Genomic DNA, 17506 nt, shown 5'->3' with positions numbered 1-17506 from the left:
TGTTCTTTTTCAAGTTACGGTATTGCTTGCACTGTTGTAACTATATGTTATAATTATGCGGTTTTTGTCAGTTTTTCAGTCTTGGTCTGTCCTGTGTTTCTGTGATATCACACCGGAGGAATATTGTATCATTTCTTAATGCATGCATTACTAAGTGACAATAAAAGAGGACTGTGTGTCCTCATAATCTAATCTATAGCAGCTGTCCTGGTGGTGCGTGTGTTTGAGTTTTTATTCCTTCTGCCTGCCTGATGAAGGGTGGGTGGAGAAGGGAGAATATCCAGGGTAGGAAGGGTCCTTGATTACGCTGCTGGCTTTGCTGAGGCAGTGGGAGGTGTAGGGAGGCCGGTTTTCTGGATCAACTGGGCTCTGCACACTGTTCATTGCAATCTCTTGTGGTCGTGGGAAAAGCATTAGACAAAGGAGTAGGATTACACCATTCAACCCATCTAACCCGCTCGCCAGTTGATCATGGCTGACTTAATTCCTCACTCAACACCGTTCTCCTGCCTTCTCCCTGTAACCTTTGATGCTCTTACTAATCAATCTCCACCTTAAGTATACCCAACGGCTTGGCCTCCACAGCTGTCTGTGCAAAGAATCCACACATTCACCACCCTCCAGCTAATGCACTTCTTCCTCATCTTTGTTCTAAAGGGATGTCCTTGCATCCTGATGTTGTTGCCATTTCAGGCTGTGACGTCTCCAGTGGTTTGTTTTTTTACCGTCCGTCCATAAACATTGGTGACGGTCGATGGGGATGTGCCATATTTCCTTGGGCTTTGGGGGAGTGGAGATACTGGTGTGTTTTCTAGGCCACAGCATCTGTGTGGCTGGACCAAGGCAAGCGATTGGTGATATTTGCATTGAGAAACTTGAGGCTCCCAGCCATCTCCACCTCAGTGTGCACACTGCCCTGCTTCCCGAGCTCTATTGCTGACACTGAGGAAGAGGTTGCTGTCTTGGTACCATGCCTCTAGGCTGCCTATATCCTTTCTGTATTCATCATGTCATTAGCGCAACAGATCCTTTCTCCCATGGTCCACCCTCCTGCCCTATCAGATTCCTTCTTCTTCAGCGCGTTACTTTGCCCACCTATCAGCTTCCAGCTTCTCACTTCATCCTCTCTCCACTATTCCCCCTCATCTATTACCTTCTAGATTGTTCTCCTTCCCCTCCACCCAGCTTCTTATTCTGGCTTCTTCCCTCTTCCTTTCCAGCCCTGGAGTAGGGTCTCGGCCTGAAATGTCGGCACTTTACTCCTCTCCATAGAAGCTGCCTGACCTGCTGAGTTGCTCCAGCACTTTGCAGGGTGCATCATCTGGGTACTGTTTGAGATCTGGCTGCACGTGCTGGCGGTACATGTGAACCTGCAGATGCAATTGGAGGCAAATCTGCCCTCGCGGTCTTGTAAAAGTAATCGTAGAGTTTGGGGGCTGAGATTGCAGCCTTGTGGGGCACCAGTGTTGTGGATCATTGTGGGGGAGGTGTCACCGTTTATCCTGTCTGCAAGAGGCTCCTACATTTGCAGCAGATTGCCCAAATAAACCTGCCTTCTCTTTCCTCCCACAGTTACAAGCAGAAAAGTCCAGCTGGGATCGGACGTGCTCCTGCAGTGCCCACTTAGTTCGAACACAGCCACGGTGCAATGGGAAGTCAACGGGACAGAAATGCCCAGTGGTGATGGGACACGGTACTGGCGAGGAGATAGCTTGCTGGTGTTGAGGACCGCGCAGGTTGTCCACAGTGGAATATACAGCTGTCTCGCCCAGGAAAATGGGGTGAGCCGTGTGATGGCCTCATACAACATCAGTGTGACAGACGACTCGCAGCTTTCCACGCATACTTTGCCTCAGTACCAGTTGTCTAAGGGCCGGGAGTTCATCTATCTGATCCTCGTCGCCGTGCTGGGTGCCCTCTCCATTGTCCTGATCTCTCTGTCCATCTACCTTGTCTGCTCACCCACCAAGCGGGGCAACTACGATATGCGGCTTCCCCGCGCATCGCTGGTGGAGCTGCAGAACATCTCAGGCAGCTGCCCGGGCAAGGCCGAGGAGGGCGAGGAGCGGGGGTACTCCGGCGAGCGCTTCCTGAAGATCATCCCCGGCGAGGGAGCCACGGCCGGCAACCACTGCGCCCAGGCCGCCGAGCTGCTGCCCCCTCCCCCGCCGCCGCCACCCCTCCCGCTCACCGCCGACTCGGCGGGCTCCACCCCCAACGGCCTGCCCGGGCTGCCCCACGTGCTGCGGAAGATGAACGGCAACAGCTACGTGCTGCTGCGGCAGGCCGGCGAGGGGGAGTCCACCTTGCCACACTACCACTCGTTCACGGAGGAGCTGAGCAAGATGCTGGAGAAGAGGAAGCACGCCCAGCTGGTGGAGAAGCTCGACGAGAGCTCAGTGTGAGAAGCCAGGCTGGAGGTGGTGCCGCCGACCTCCGAGTGACCTACCTCATTCAGTATTCAAGGAAACACCTTTACGTGTTCCACCCCTGACCTTCCACCTCGAAGTCCCGACCCTTCCAGACTTGTACCTTTCAAAAAGCCTGTAAATACAACTTTGTTTGGATAAAAGAGATTTTATATGGAATCTTTGTAAGGACATGAGGAGACTGAGGTGAGACTTTTGCTTGTGGCCCCAACTCTGCCCCAAGCATAGAGGTTGACTGGCTTGCTCCCATTCCTGTGGGGAGAAAATTCTCTTAAAAGACAGTTTGCTACAAGTGGGCAGGACATTCACTGAGGTGAGTGGGACGTTGAGTCTGTTTGTTACTTTGTCCGGAGTGATGTTTGTGGAGTGACAAAAAGCACATAAGATTGATAGCAGATATTTGATATGTGCAAATCTGCGAGCAAACAGGAAGAAACTGGTTTGTCACTGGCACAAACTGAGCGAGGGTGTGTCGGCTACTGGATTGCGTCGACAAGCAGAAGTGAGTGTGAGGAGCCAAAGGCAGCCGATATCCTTACCCTTGTTGAGCACTGGTGATTAGAGATGCATTTCTTTTGCCTCGTGCTACCTTGCACTGCAACGCTGTCTCCCAGACCTCGCTAGCCTTCTTAGAGTCTTAGAAAAATTTCAACCAGATCTGCAGAACGTAAAACAATACAGGTCCTTCAGCCCACGTCCTCTTAACATAGTCCAAGATCAATGTAACCCCTGCCTCCCACGTAAACCTCAATTTTTATTTCATCCGTGTGCCTGTCTATGAGTCTCTTAAATGTTTCTCATGTATTTGCCTCTACCACCACCCCCACAGTGCATTCTACGCACTTACCATTCTCTGTCCAAAGCCTACCTCTGAAATACCCCCTATACACTCCTGCAGTCACCTTAAAAGTATGTCCACTTGATATAGCCGTTACCGACCTGGGAAAAAGATAACTGGCTGTCCACTCTATCAAAACTTCTTATCAAATCACCTCTCATCCTTCTTTGCTCCAAAGAGAGAAGCCCATAACTTGCTCGACATTTCCTCATAAAACAGGCTCTCTAATCCAGGTAGCATCCTGGCAAATCTCCTCCGCACCCTCTCTAAAGCATCCACGCCCTTCCTGTAATGAGGCGACCGGAACTGAACACGATTCTCCATGTAGCCCATATCGGGCTTAATTCTGAGCTGTGCTGATCTGGGACCAAGAGTTGGTGTGGGAGTTCGGCTTCAGGACCTAAGGCACATTGCCCAGTTCAGTTGTGTTCTGATTAGATGTTTGCATCAAATGATGTGCATTCCTGGGAGCCTTTACAACGGACAAACGTGCATGGTGGAAAAGAATTCTTCAAAAAAAAAATTGTCTGCTCTCTCGTAAAAGAGGGTTTCACTGTTGAACCTTGAAAATGCATAGAAATAGGTGTGATTCAATCATTTAACATCCTATTTGTAAAGTGTAAAGGAACTTTTTACGTCAACAGTACTTAGTTACAGTAGAATAGATGCCAAGGCACGTGGCCATTGGGAGGCAGTGATAGACTCCAAGGTTTAAGGTAAAGCAAGAGGGATGGGGTTTACTGAGTACAGGGAGGCAGTGAATATGGTTGTGGACGAGATGATCAAGAACATGGAGTTGAACTTGTTCTTGCAATAGTTTACTATGGCTGTGGGGTATCTTGTCGCTTGTCTCATGATGGGGGTTTGTTAGTGTGAGGTCATTTATCTTGCGGCAGGTGGGAGAGGCAAGAGCGCAGGGCAAGGGAGTCCAATGCTCAACCAGCTGGGTTTTAAGAACAACTCAACAGGGGGTGTGTTGAATCAGCTCTTTGCCTTGCTGACCTCTGGTGCTTCAAGTGCAGAGACCTAGGACACCACAGAGAAAGGGTAAGTGAAGGACTTTAGGACTTTATTCCCTAGAGCACAGGAGAATGAAGGGAGATTTGAAAGAGGTGCACAAAATTATGAGTGGTATAAATAGGGTAAATGCAAGCAGGGTTTTCCCACTGACATTGGGAAAGACTAGAACTAGAGGATTAAAAGTGCAAGGTGAAAAGTTTTTAAGGGGAACACGAGGGAGAACTTCTTCACTCAGAAGGTGATGAGATTGTGGAACGAGCTGCCAGCAGAATTGATGGATGCAGGTTTGATTTCAACATTTAAGAGAAATTTAGATAGGTACAGGGATGGGGGAGGCATGAAAGGCCACGGTCCGGGTGCAGGTCAATGGGACTAGGCAGGCTGGGTTTGGCATGGACTAGATGGGCCTGTTTCTATGCTGTGGTACTCTATGAAGCAAAACAGTCGGTTAACCTGGGGAGGGAGAAGGGTGGGGTAGAGAAGAATGTTTTGTTAGCCTGAAGAATAGTTGGTTAACCTGGGGAATGAAAAGGGCAGGGTAGGGATGAATTTCCAGGTGAGGTGGCCTTCTATATATTGACGAGACCCGACGCAGACTGGGAGATCGTTTCGCTGAACACCTACGCTCTGTCCGCCAGAGAAAACAGGATATCCCAGTGGTCACACATTTTAATTCCATGTCCCATTCTCCTTCTGATACGTCTATCCACGGCCTCCTCTACTGTAAAGATGAAGCCACACTCAGATTGGAGGAACAACACCTTATATTCCGTCTGGGTAGCCTCCAACCTGATGGCATGAACTTTAACTTCTCAAACTTCCGCTAATGCCCCACCTCCCCCTGTATCCCATCCATTATTTATTTATATACACACATTCTTCTTCTTTCTCTCCTTTTTCTCCTTCTGTCCCCCTCACTATACCCCTTGCCCATCCCCTGGGTTTTCCCCCCTCCCCCTTGTCTTTCTCCCTAGGCCTCCTGTCCCATGATGCCCTCATATCCCTTTTGCCAATCAACTGTCCAGCTCTTGGCTCCATCCCTCCCCCTCCTGTCTTCTCCTATCATTTTGGATCTCCCCTCCCCCTCCCACTTTCAAATCTCTTACTATCTCTTCTTTCTGTTAGTCCTGACGTAGGGTCTCGGCCCGAAATGTCGACTGTACCTCTTCCTAGAGATGCTGCCTGGTCTGCTGCGTTCACCGGCAACTTTTATGTGTGTTGCTTGAAATTCCGGCATCTGCAGATTTCCTCGTGTTTGGGTAGGGATGAATGTTTTGTTAACCTGAAGAACAGTCAATTAACCTGGGGAGGGATAAGGGCGGGGTAGGGATGAATATTTTGTTAACCTGAAGAATGGTCGGTTAACCTGGGTAGGGAGAAGGAGGGGGTAGGGAAGAACGTTTTATTAACCTGAAGAATAGTCAGTTAACCTGGGGAGGGAGAAGGACGGGGTAGGGAAGAATGTTTTGATAGCTGAGTAGGCTATTACATCTCTCAGCATTGCGCGCGGAGCCAGGTTAGTACAGGTAACATAGAAACATAGAAACATAGAAAATAGGTGCAGGAGTAGGCCATTCGTCCCTTCGAGCCTGCACCGCCATTTATTATGATCATGGCTGATCATCCAACTCAGAACACCGCCCCAGCCTTCCCTCCATACCCCCTGACCCCCATAGCCACAAGGGCCATATCTAACTCCATCTTAAATATAGCCAGTGAACTGGCCTCAACTGTTTCCTGTGGCAGAGAATTCCACAGATTCACCACTCTCTGTGTGAAGAAGTTTTTCCTAATCTCGGTCCTAAAAGGCTTCCCCTCTATCCTCAAACTGTGACCCCTCGTTCTGGACTTCCCCAACATCGGGAACAATCTTCCTGCATCTAGCCTGTCCAATCCCTTTAGGATCTTATACGTTTCAATCAGATCCCCCCTCAATCTTCTAAATTCCAACGAGTACAAGCCCAGTTCATCCAGTCTTTCTTCATATGAAAGTCCTGCCATCCCAGGAATCAATCTGGTGAACCTTCTCTGTACTCCCTCTATGGCAAAGATGTCTTTCCTCAGATTAGGGGACCAAAACTGCACACAATACTCCAGGTGTGGTCTCACCAAGGCCTTGTACAACTGCAGTAGTACCTCCCTGCTCCTGTACTCAAATCCTCTCGCTATAAATGCCAGCATACCATTCGCCTTTTTCACCACCGTTTATTCCCACTCTTTGCTTCCTGTCTGCTAACCAACTCTCCACCCACACCAATACCTTACCCCCAATACCGTGTGCTTTAAGTTTGCACACTAATCTCCTGTGTGGGACCTTGTCAAACATCTCTCCCCTGAGAAACACTAATAAACCAAATTAGACTGGAGACTGAGGTAATACTGGGATTAGTGTTTTGAGCATTGAAGTCCATGGGATGCGTGCAGGAAAGTGTGGGAATGTGCCTTTGAGGTAGATCAGTCATGGTCTCGTTAAAGGTCAGAGCAGACATAAAGGGCCAAACAGTCCATCCTTGCTTCTCTTTCTTATGCCTCCTTTCCAGAGTGAGACAGATCTATCTCGATTAGCCAGACCTCTTCACAAGAGAAGACTTTCATCTGGATTGATCCCAAGTGTCAAAACTGAAAGGTCATCTGCTGTGAAAGAGGCCATTTCAACTGCAGGGAACTGGTTGTTAGTCATCAGTGAGACAGCTATTGAGGTTACTGGGAGCCTGGTGGCCAACTGGATGAGATCTTGATATCAGATGGGCGGGCAGTTCGATGGTGAACTGATGGGGGCATGAGACAGGTAACTGTAGCAACCCGACACAAAGCGAAGCACCAGTCAGGAACTGAGACTAAAAGAGAGTCCTAGGTCATTGGAACTAGAAGGCTATAAGTAATAATCTGGTTAAAATGTTTTGTCAAATATTAATAAACACAGAAAGACCCATAGATATGAGCTGTAACTCTTGCAATTGAGATATATTTTTTGGAATGAGGTGTGAGAGTGGGGTCTAATTGTTCCTAATCCATATTGGAGTTTGTATATGTTTCCTGGCCAATTCTGCAATGTAACCAGTGTAATTTATTTGTGGATCATGCTGTACATCTGTACATTAAATTAATCTTTTATCCATTCTTATTGTGTTCGTTAATACATTACCTCTAATATAAAACACTGGTGTTGTGCCTTTCCCAATTACAACTTAAAGCCCAGAATTTACATTTTAATCCACTGACAGACATCTGGGGAAAACCAGCAATTACAGTCCGTCGCTAGCTTCCCACTCAGCTGAGTGCTGTTGTGCTATGTCAGGGAGTTCGACGTGTCGTGCATTCAGAGATGCTTTTCTGCACACCGCTGTTGTAACACATGGTTATTTAAGTTACTGTCGCCTTCCTGTCGGCTTGAACCAGTCTGGCAAAAGTTGGGAAAAAGCCAGAATAAGAGGATGGGGCGGGGAGGAGGAATGCAAGCTGGCAGGTGTTGGGTGAGACCGGGTGATGGGGAAGGTGCGTGTGTGAGAGTTGGGGATTAAAGAGAAATTGGGAGGGGAGAGGTGAAAGAGGTAACAGGCTGAAGAAGGAATCTTGTGCTAGTGGACAGTGGATCAAGTGAGAAAGGGAAAGAGGAGGGTCACCAGAGGGAGGTGAGGAGAGGGAAGGCGCAAGAGGTGAGCCAGAATGGGAGATGGAAAAAGGGAGAAGGGGGAGGTGGGGGAGAAATTACTAGAAGTTGGAGAGATCGGAGTTCATGTTGAAGACTCAGATAGGATATGAGGTGTTGTTCCTCCGGCCAGAGTGTGGCCGAGGCTGTGAAGTGTGCTATCTGCAGTTCTTTGGGATGATGTTAGCAGTGAGGGATGGTATCACTGGTCGTTTCCCCCTACGTGCCTCGGAGGTAATAAAGGCTCATTATAGTTTAGCAACCTGACTAGTAGGACAGGATTAACGTGGGAGGGGAACTTGCTAGTTACATGTGTGGCTCACAGGAGAAACCTGCTGAGTCAGGCAATAAACACATTTTCCTTTTGTTTCCAGTACTGCTTTTCCCAGTCCGGACTCGGTCACACTGGTGGATAAACTGAAGGTCACATTCCAGATCGCACCAACACCTGGGTTAAAGATGAGTTCCATAAATTGTTGGTGAGACTGCACTTGAAACACTGTGTGCAGTTTTGATCAACACATTATAAGAAAAATGTGATTAAGCTCGCAAGAGTGAATATTGGCAAGACTAGAGGCCCTGAGGTATAGGGAGAGGGTGACCGGGCTGGGTCATTATAGGGAGAGGGTGACCGGGCTGGGTCATTATAGGGAGAGGGTGACCGGGCTGGGTCATTATAGGGAGAGGGTGACCGGGCTGGGTCATTATAGGGAGAGGGTGACCGGGCTGGGTCATTATAGGGAGAGGGTGACCGGGCTGGGTCATTATAGGGAGAGGGTGACCGGGCTGGGTCATTATAGGGAGAGGGTGACCGGGCTGGGTCATTATAAGGAGAGGGTGACCGGGCTGGGTCATTATAGGGAGAGGGTGACCGGGCTGGGTCATTATAGGGAGAGGGTGACCGGGCTGGGTCATTATAGGGAGAGGGTGACCGGGCTGGGTCATTATAGGGAGAGGGTGACCGGGCTGGGTCATTATAGGGAGAGGGTGACCGGGCTGGGTCATTATAGGGAGAGGGTGACCGGGCTGGGTCATTATAGGGAGAGGGTGACCGGGCTGGGTCATTATAGGGAGAGGGTGACCGGGCTGGGTCATTATAGGGAGAGGGTGACCGGGCTGGGTCATTATAGGGAGAGGGTGATCGGGCTGGGTCATTATAGGGAGAGGGTGACCGGGCTGGGTCATTATAGGGAGAGGGTGACCGGGCTGGGTCATTATAGGGAGAGGGTGACCGGGCTGGGTCATTATAGGGAGAGCGTGACCGGGCTGGGTCATTATAGGGAGAGGGTGACCGGGCTGGGTCATTATAGGGAGAGAGTGATCAAACTGGGTCATTATAGGGAGAGGGTGACACACTGGGTCTTTATTCCTTGAATGAAGGACTAGATTATTTTAGATTAGCTTTATTATATTTTCACTTGTACATTGAAACATTAAAATGCTTCGTTTACATCAATGACCAACACAGGCTGAAGATGTGCTGGGGCCAGACTCAAGTGTCGCCATAATTCTGTCGCCAACATAGCGTGCCTGTAGCTTACTAAACCTTACTAATCCATTTGTCTTTGGGAGGAAACCAGAGCACCCAGAGGAAACCCATGCGCGCACAGGGAGAACGTACAAATTCCTTACGTTGAACCCTGATCAGCAGCAATTGAATCCCGGTCACTGTACATTACTCTAGCCACTACACTACCATGCGTACCATAACGAGAGGTAACCTCATAGAAACGTTTAAAGTTATGAGAGCCATGGATTTCAACAGTCTTATCCTCAGGATAGCCGAGTCCAGAACCAGGTTTAGGGTGAGAAGGGCAAGGTATAAAAGGGGTCTGAGGGGCAACTTTTCCACACAAGGGAGAGGGAAGTGAGTATATGGAATGAGCTGCCAGAAGAAGTGGTCAAGGCAGGTACAATTGTATCATTTAAGAAGCCCTTGGATAGGTACACGGAGGGAGAGGGCTTTGACTAATATGGGGTGAACACAGGAAATTGGGACGAGCTGCATGGCTGCTGTGGTTGGCCTGGCCTGTTATCCATGCTATATTTCTCTGTGACCTTTTGTGTCCAATTTACATTTTCTTTAACTCCGTCGGTCAGGAATTGATTAATGTTAAGTGCTGCTGTAACAAAGCATTTATGAGATTTTATAGCACATAGTTATTTATGGCAGTCCAGAGGCAAGTCCAGAAATTCAGGTTCAAATTCCAACGTGGCAGCTGAAACCTTTTTAGTCAGTCATATATGGAGTGTGCTGCTGGTGGAAGTGGTTGAGGCAGCTATAATAACTTTTCAAAGAACTATATTAACTCCACAAACGATCGTGTTAATTTAAGTAGTGAATTTAAAAACGTAAACACGAGGAAATCTGCAGATGCTGGAGATCCAAGCAATGCAGCAGGCCAACCAGCATCTATAGGAAGGGGTACAGTCGACGTTTCGGGCTGAGACCCTTTGTTGCAGACTGGGAGACCATTTCACTGAACACCTATGCTCTGTCCGCCAGAGAAAGCAGGATCTCCCAATGGGCACACATTTTAATTCCACGTCCCATTCCCATTCTGACATGTCTATCCACGGCCTCCTCTACTGTCAAGATAAAGCCACACTCAGGTTGGAGGAACAACACCTTATATTCCGTCTGGGTAGCCTCCAACCTGATAGCATGAACATCGACTTCTCCAACTTCCGCTAATGCCCCACCTCCCCCTTGTACCCCATCCGTTATTTATTTATTTATTTATTTTTATTTTTCCCCTTTCTCTCTTTTTTCTCCCTCTGTCCCTCTCACTATATCTTCCTCTGATGCTCCCCTCCCCCTTTCTTTCTCCTTGGGCCTCCCATCCCATGATCCTCTCCCTTCTCCAGCCTTGTATCCCTTTTGCCAATCAACTTTCCAGCTCTGGCTCTATCCCTTCCCCTCCCCTCCCACTTTCAAATCTCTTACTATCTCTTCTTTCAGTTAGTCCTGACGAAGAGTCTCGGACCGAAACGTCGACTATACCTCTTCCTAGAGATGCTGCCTGGCCTGCTGCATTCACCAGCATTTTGTGGACTTTGAGGCAGATGGTCCTGAGTTCGAATCCAGCTGGGTTCCAGCCTGGGCAGCGTGTGGACTGGAACCTGGAAAGCCCTGTGGACAACTGCACTATTCAGGGGTTGACATGAGTTGGCGATGACTTAATGAACAATTTATGTTTGTCATGTTTATAACTTAGCTGCTGCTGCAAAAAAAAAATTCATAGCATTTACACAAACATGAACTTAGAAGGAGAATTGTATAGGTGCTTGGGTGGGAAAGGTTTAGACTAGCCAACCCTCCACAGACCCTTCAGTTAATGGTGAGGATCCATGGCATAAAAAAGATTGGGAACCCCTGGTTTAGAGGAACGTGGGCAAATGAGACTAGATTGGATTGGCATAGGCCATTTGGGTGAAGGGTTTGTTTCTGTGCTATTTCACTCTATACAAAGCTTCATGTGAACTGTGGAACTTCTGTATTGTAAATCAAAAACCCTCTGGTTCAGGAATGGTTTTGTGGAAGACCAGGGAAAGGTGAGAACTCCAGGTGTATACACTGTATGTGCCAAAGATTTTTGCACAGTACAGTATTACTGGACAATTAGACTCAATTTTTTGTTTCTGGTAGTTCTGTCTGTTCTCCACTTCCAACATAGCTTATTCATAAATATTGTAAACATAAAGGATGTTAAAAATGCTCCATGTGACATCCAGCTTCAATGGAGAAAGAAGCACCGTGACCCTTCATCAACGATTAATGCAGTTGTCTTTGGATGTATCATTGGGTGTATTGGAAGTGGTGGTTGATAGATGCTTGATTGGTCAGGATGGGATTGCTTGGGGAGTGGGACTGCTCGGAGAACGGGACTTCCTGGAGAGTGGGACTGCTTGGGGAATCGGATTGCTCTGTGAGCGGGATTTCTTGGAGAATGGGATTGCTTGCGGAGTGGGTTTGCTCTGGGAGTGGGATTGCCCAGGGAGATGGACTTGCTCTGTGAATCAGCATAGATTAGACAGGTTGAAGTTTTATCCTTTGATGTCATAAAGAAATAAAATAAATACTGAAAGCCTTTCAGTTTGGGGAGAATACAGAAAAGCATCACAGTCTGCTTTATCACTGAAGACCACAGCCTACGAAGTAAAGAGGATCTGCAAGATTCCCAGTGGTTTATTCTTAGCATTTTACTGTTTGGAATTTATGGTGATTATGCAAAATCAGACTTTGATCTGTGTCCGAACCCAGTCCTTGGTGTAGACCTTGACCCACAAATCCTTTGAGTGATTTTGTTTGTATCTAGGTAGCTTTGTTCAACATTTTTTCCATTGACACATCTCACTGTGGAAGAGAATCAGGCCAGAATTTGCGGGAGAGGTACTTTTCTTGAATCTGAACAACAAATTTGACAACATATGTCGGTGATATTAAGCCTGATTCTGATTTCAGGGTCTGAATGCTTCAGGACTGAGACTGTCAAAGCTGCTCTGCTGAAAGGGCTTTGAGGTGAAAGGTCAACTCTGTGTTCTCCCTCCGTGGATGCCACCTGACCTGCTGAGAGTTTGCAGCTTTTGCAATTTTTCTTCATGTTACTCTCTCCTTGGACGCTCTGAACTGTATGATACCCGAGGCCAGAGCCGATAACAGCACAAGGGGTTTGGCTTTCCTGACACAGGGCCCTTCCAAATGTGATTTAAAGACTGAGAAAGAAACAGAAAAAATAGTAAAGGAAATAAAGAAAAGAAAGGTGAGATTGAGAGGGAAAATAAACTGGAATGCATTAAGGATTTCTATTGCAACAAAGTGTTTAGAACTTGAAGGATTTGTAAAGTTGTTACTGGGATTGGGTGGTTTGGGTTATAGGGAGAGGCTGGATAGGCTGTGATCTTTTCCCCTGAAGGCTGAGGGTTGGCCTTACAGAGGTTTTCAAAATCAAGGGGAGTGTAGAAAAACAAACTGATGTTCAATGCCACCTGCCTGCCATTGATCCATCTCCCTCTCTTCTTGCTACTACCATCTTGGGTCCCACGCGGCCAGGTTCGGGTGTGGTAGTTGTCCTGCTGATGCGGGACTGCGGGACTGCTGGACTGGCCCCCACTCGCCTTGGTGCTGAATGGACTCTGCACTGTGGACACACGTTCAGAGACTCAGAGAGTTCATGTTCTATGTATTATACGTTTATCTATTTGCACCATTTGTCCTGTTTTTGCACGTTGGACGTGTCATTCTCATTGCGTGCGTCTTTTACATAGATTCTTTTGTGTTCCTTTCCCTGCAAGAAGATGCATCTCTTGTGGTTTACATACTTTGGTAATAAATTTGAACTTTGAACTTTTAATAACCAGTCTTTTCCCCATGGCAGGGGAGCCCAAAACTAGAGGGCACAGGTTTAAGGTGAGAAGACCAGAGGGGCAACTTTTTTCCCCTGCACAGAGGGCGACGGGCAATTGGAATGAGGTGCCAGAGGAAGTGGATACGTTAACGATATATAAGAGACGTTTGGAAGTTATGCAGATAGGAAAGTGTGAGGTGGACTTGGGCCAGTCACGGGCAAATGGAGCCAGCTCAGTTTGGCAACTTGGTCAGCATGGATAATTTGGGCCGAAGGGCCTGTTTCTGTGATGTGTTACTGTGCAAGTCTATTATCAGAGTTTACCAGGTGTAGGAATGAGACTGTGGGGTTTAAATTGTTAAATTGGGTGGTTAATGCAAACGACACATTTCTCTCAAAGTTTTGAAGTACTGGTGATAAACAAATCTGGATGAACATGGTGTTGCGGAGGCATGAACCTTCTCCCTGACAAAACACTTATGTTGTTAAATAGCAGCCATACCATAATGATAAGGGACAGGCAAATATTTTCATGGGCTAAGGGTGGAGAGGAACAGATCATCCGGCAACCTCACACCAGATTTCTTCCCCAGCTTTACTGGCTAGAATACACACAAAGGTAGGGGGCTATTAATCAGATGACTATCTGAAGTCTGGGGCAAAGTTGCAATCTGATAAATACTCAAATATTCTGGACTCTGCAAAGGAACATCTGGTTTGATTGAGTCAGTGTGAAGGCTGCGTGACAGTACTGCAGGGGAACAGCACAATGATCAGATATTTATTTCCTGACACAGGTAATGGAGCGTGCGACAGTCACAGGAATCTTCTCTGAGCTCCCAGTGAACTGGTTGTTCCACTTGCGAGCCAGATATTTGCATTAAACAGAGTACACTCTCACTTCTGATTATTGATTGGGAACCCCTACTTTTCACCCTGCCCGCAGCTTCACTTTTCTTTCAGTCTGGTTGGTCGGAGCATGATTGGCAGGTTACGTCTCAGCCCATTGAACTCTTGGGGTTGAGAAGGTTCATCTCTCGCTCTAGAGGCCAGACCTAATACGAGAGGGCATAATTTTAAGGTGATTGGAGGAAAATATAGCGGGGTGGTATGACAGGGGTAAGATTTTCACACTCAGGTTTTCAACACCCTGCTAGTGTGGTGGTACTGGCATATACAATAGGGACATTTTGGAAACTCTTAGATAGACACATGGATGATAGAAAAATGGAGGATTATGTGGGAGGGGAGGGTTGGATTGGTCTTGGAGTAGGTTCATTGTGGGCCGAAGGGCCCGTACTGTGCTGTAACGTTCAATATTTTATGTAAAACTCTCAGCTGAGTGATTGTGATATACACTAACCCCTCGGGTAGAAAGGATCTCAGAATTGGCATCTTTTGTGGGGGTGGGGGTATTGAATCAAGAGTTCAGCCTGATCTCTTTGTAATGCATTGTGTGTTATTTTGTATGAACGTTTTTGGAGTTCCCCTCAGTTTTCAGGCCAAAATCACCCTCAATCACATTGAATGTCGTGGGATCTTACCATGCACAAAATGGCCACCCAATTTCTCCCGTTACAACCATGGCTGCATTTAAAAGTGATATTAATATTTCATTGTATATAAGCAAAGTAAATCACCGAATTTGATTTTTCTTTAAACATCAGTGAGGTTTAAAACATTCTCTCCACGGCCAGATGAGATTAACTTGACCACTTTAGTGTGTTCCCATGAGGCAGGATGGTGGAGATGCTGACCCACTTAAATGAAACAGGTCAGTGTGTGTGTGTGAAAATAATTTGTCACATGAACCAGCGGAACATTTACCCCACTAATGGAAATATTGAGGCCTGACTTTCGCAATAGGTGCACGGTTTTTGCTGGTGTAAGAGCGCACGAGAGGACTTTAATTTGAACACCATGATGGGGTTCAGTTACAGGTTAATAGACTTCGACACATTAAATAAATAAGTATTGTGGGATCTGTGGTTACACTGCCAGTGCAGGACGTCATAATACAAAAGGAGATAGATGTCCTCTACCAACACACACACAAACACTGGAGGAACTCAGCAGACCAGGCAGCATCCATGGAAAAAAGTACAGTTGGTGGACTTCCAGGTCATCAAGGGAATGGCGGCGTAAGGAAAAGGTCTCTCAACAAAAAAGAAGGTAAACTGCCCCAAAATCGAATTTAGACAAATACTTAATATTGCATAACTATATTAATAAAAGGGGCAAGGATGATGTCGAGGAACAAGATTAAAAAGTCCGCTCCAAAGGCTGATAAACACAAAGAGACGCAGCAAGGTGACGGGCCTAGCTCCCCCACGGCAAGCCAGAACGGAGATAAAGAGGGGGAATCGGTGACTCTGTCTTTGATTCTCGGAGAGATTCGCGAGTTCTGACAAGGTAACAACAAACAGCTGGAAGATTAAAGGAGAAATAGTAAAAACTAACTTGCGGATAGATGAAGCCAAAGTGAGGATTGTTGGAATTGAGGAGAAACTACAAAACGCAGAGGAAGTGATAGCAGAAATGCTAAAGCTGCAAGACCAGCTCCAGCGGAAGCTAATAGACCAAGAAGGCCGCTCAAGAAGGGAAAATGTGAGGATTTACGGAGTTCCTGAAGGAACTGAAGGTAAACCGGGATTGATAATTCCCTTCGTGGAGAAGCTGCTTAGAGAGAACCTTGATATACCAGCCACAAAAGACCTACAGACAGAAAGAGCTCACCGCGCGTTGGCACCACAGCCTCCGGCAGGCGCCCAGCCCAGATCGATTCTGGTCAGATTTCTCAGTTACAGAACGAAGGAAGAGGGGCTTAAACGGTCATGGCAAAAGAAAGGTTTCATGTGGAGCAACTGCAAAATTAGCTTAGACCACGATTACGCACCGGGGATCCTTGCCAGACGGAAGGAATATACGGAAACACGGAGAGTCCTGAAGGAAAACAACATCAGATTCCAGATCCTGTATCCAGCTCAGCTGAGAGTCTTTTACGACGAAGGGATAAAAACTTAGGCTACGGCGGAGGAGGCAACGTCGGACTTGGCGGACCGGGGACTACCTATTAAATTTATCACCCAACCAGAGTCGCTACTGGAGAGGATTCGACAGTGGTCACGGCAGCCAGTGCGGCGAGGACATTCCACTCGAACCAGAGTGTCAAACTACAAAGAAAAGCTGCAAATATTCAGACGCGAATGTACAGAGAACACAGATTAATTAAGATAAATGACTGAAAAGAGTAAATCGGACTTGAGGGTAAAATGAAAGCTGGTAACTGAAAATAAACTAGACGGAATAACTGGAATGATAGCAATTTGGTCGAGACATAAATAGGAGAAAATTCTCTATGATTATTCAAACTGCTGAGGGCCCTCTAACACAGGGTGAAGATAGAGGTTATCCCTCTGAACTGAGGCGGGTCAGTGCTCAGGCCTCACTGTGGGAAGTCGGGAAAAATTTTCAAATGTTATACGTTCAAAAATGTCTAGGGTGTGGTTATATGTTTTGGTTTACTGTTGAGAAGGGATTGCTTACTGTTTGGTTAGAAAAGGAGAGTTTTTTTTTCTACTAGAGAAAAATGCAAACTGAATTGGTAAAAATAATTTCCTATAATGTTAATGGGGTTTTGAATCCAATTAAAAGAAATAAGATTATGTCTAAATTGAAAAAAGAGAAGGCACAAATAGCCTTCCTCCAGGAAACACATATGAGCCAATCTGAACATGGAAAATTAAAAAGAATGGGCTTTAAGCATGTATTTTATTCATCATATAAATTGAGCCACAAAAGAGGAAAAAAGTACAGTCGACATTTCGGGCCGAGGTCCTGCTGAAGGGTTTCAGCCCGAAATGTCGACTGTACTCTTTTCCATTGATGCTGCCTGGCCTGCTGAGTTCCTCCAGCGTTGCTGAGATTTCCAGCATCTGCAGATTCTCTCTTGTTTGTGATTAGATACCCTATATATTTATATATTTAATGAAACAAAAGAAATTACTCTAAATACAGCAGCCAGAGTTGCCCTTTGGAGTGTAGTAACCATGGAAATGGAGGAAGCACCACAGGCATTTGACGGAGGCACTCCATCATGGGCACTTGCCTCCCAGCGTCCGGGACACCTCCAAGGAGCAATGCCTCAAAAAGGACATCATTAAGAGCCCCATCAACCCTTTTCTCATTGCTAACATCTGAAGGAGGTACAGGAGACTGAAGA

The 17506-nt window shown here is 46.8% G+C and overlaps 1 protein-coding gene across 3 annotated transcripts in view; it reads left to right on the top strand.

The window, feature by feature from the left end:
• Positions 1 to 7405, top strand: part of LOC140185558 (semaphorin-4G-like) — a 202379-nt gene extending 194974 nt beyond the window's left edge. For all 3 annotated transcript variants that reach the window (XM_072238897.1, XM_072238898.1, XM_072238899.1), the window contains one exon: positions 1573 to 7405. In XM_072238897.1, the coding sequence (XP_072094998.1) occupies positions 1573 to 2405 (833 nt within the window). In that variant the 3' untranslated portion in view covers positions 2406 to 7405. The remainder of the gene's footprint in view (positions 1 to 1572) is intronic.
• The last annotated feature ends 10101 nt before the right edge of the window (positions 7406 to 17506 follow it).

The sequence above is a fragment of the Mobula birostris genome, chromosome 21 (genome assembly GCF_030028105.1).
Source record: "Mobula birostris isolate sMobBir1 chromosome 21, sMobBir1.hap1, whole genome shotgun sequence".
Classification (NCBI taxonomy): Eukaryota; Metazoa; Chordata; class Chondrichthyes; order Myliobatiformes; family Myliobatidae; genus Mobula; species Mobula birostris.
Note: the sequence above shows the minus strand (reverse complement) of the source record. Positions and strands in the feature narration are given on the sequence as shown.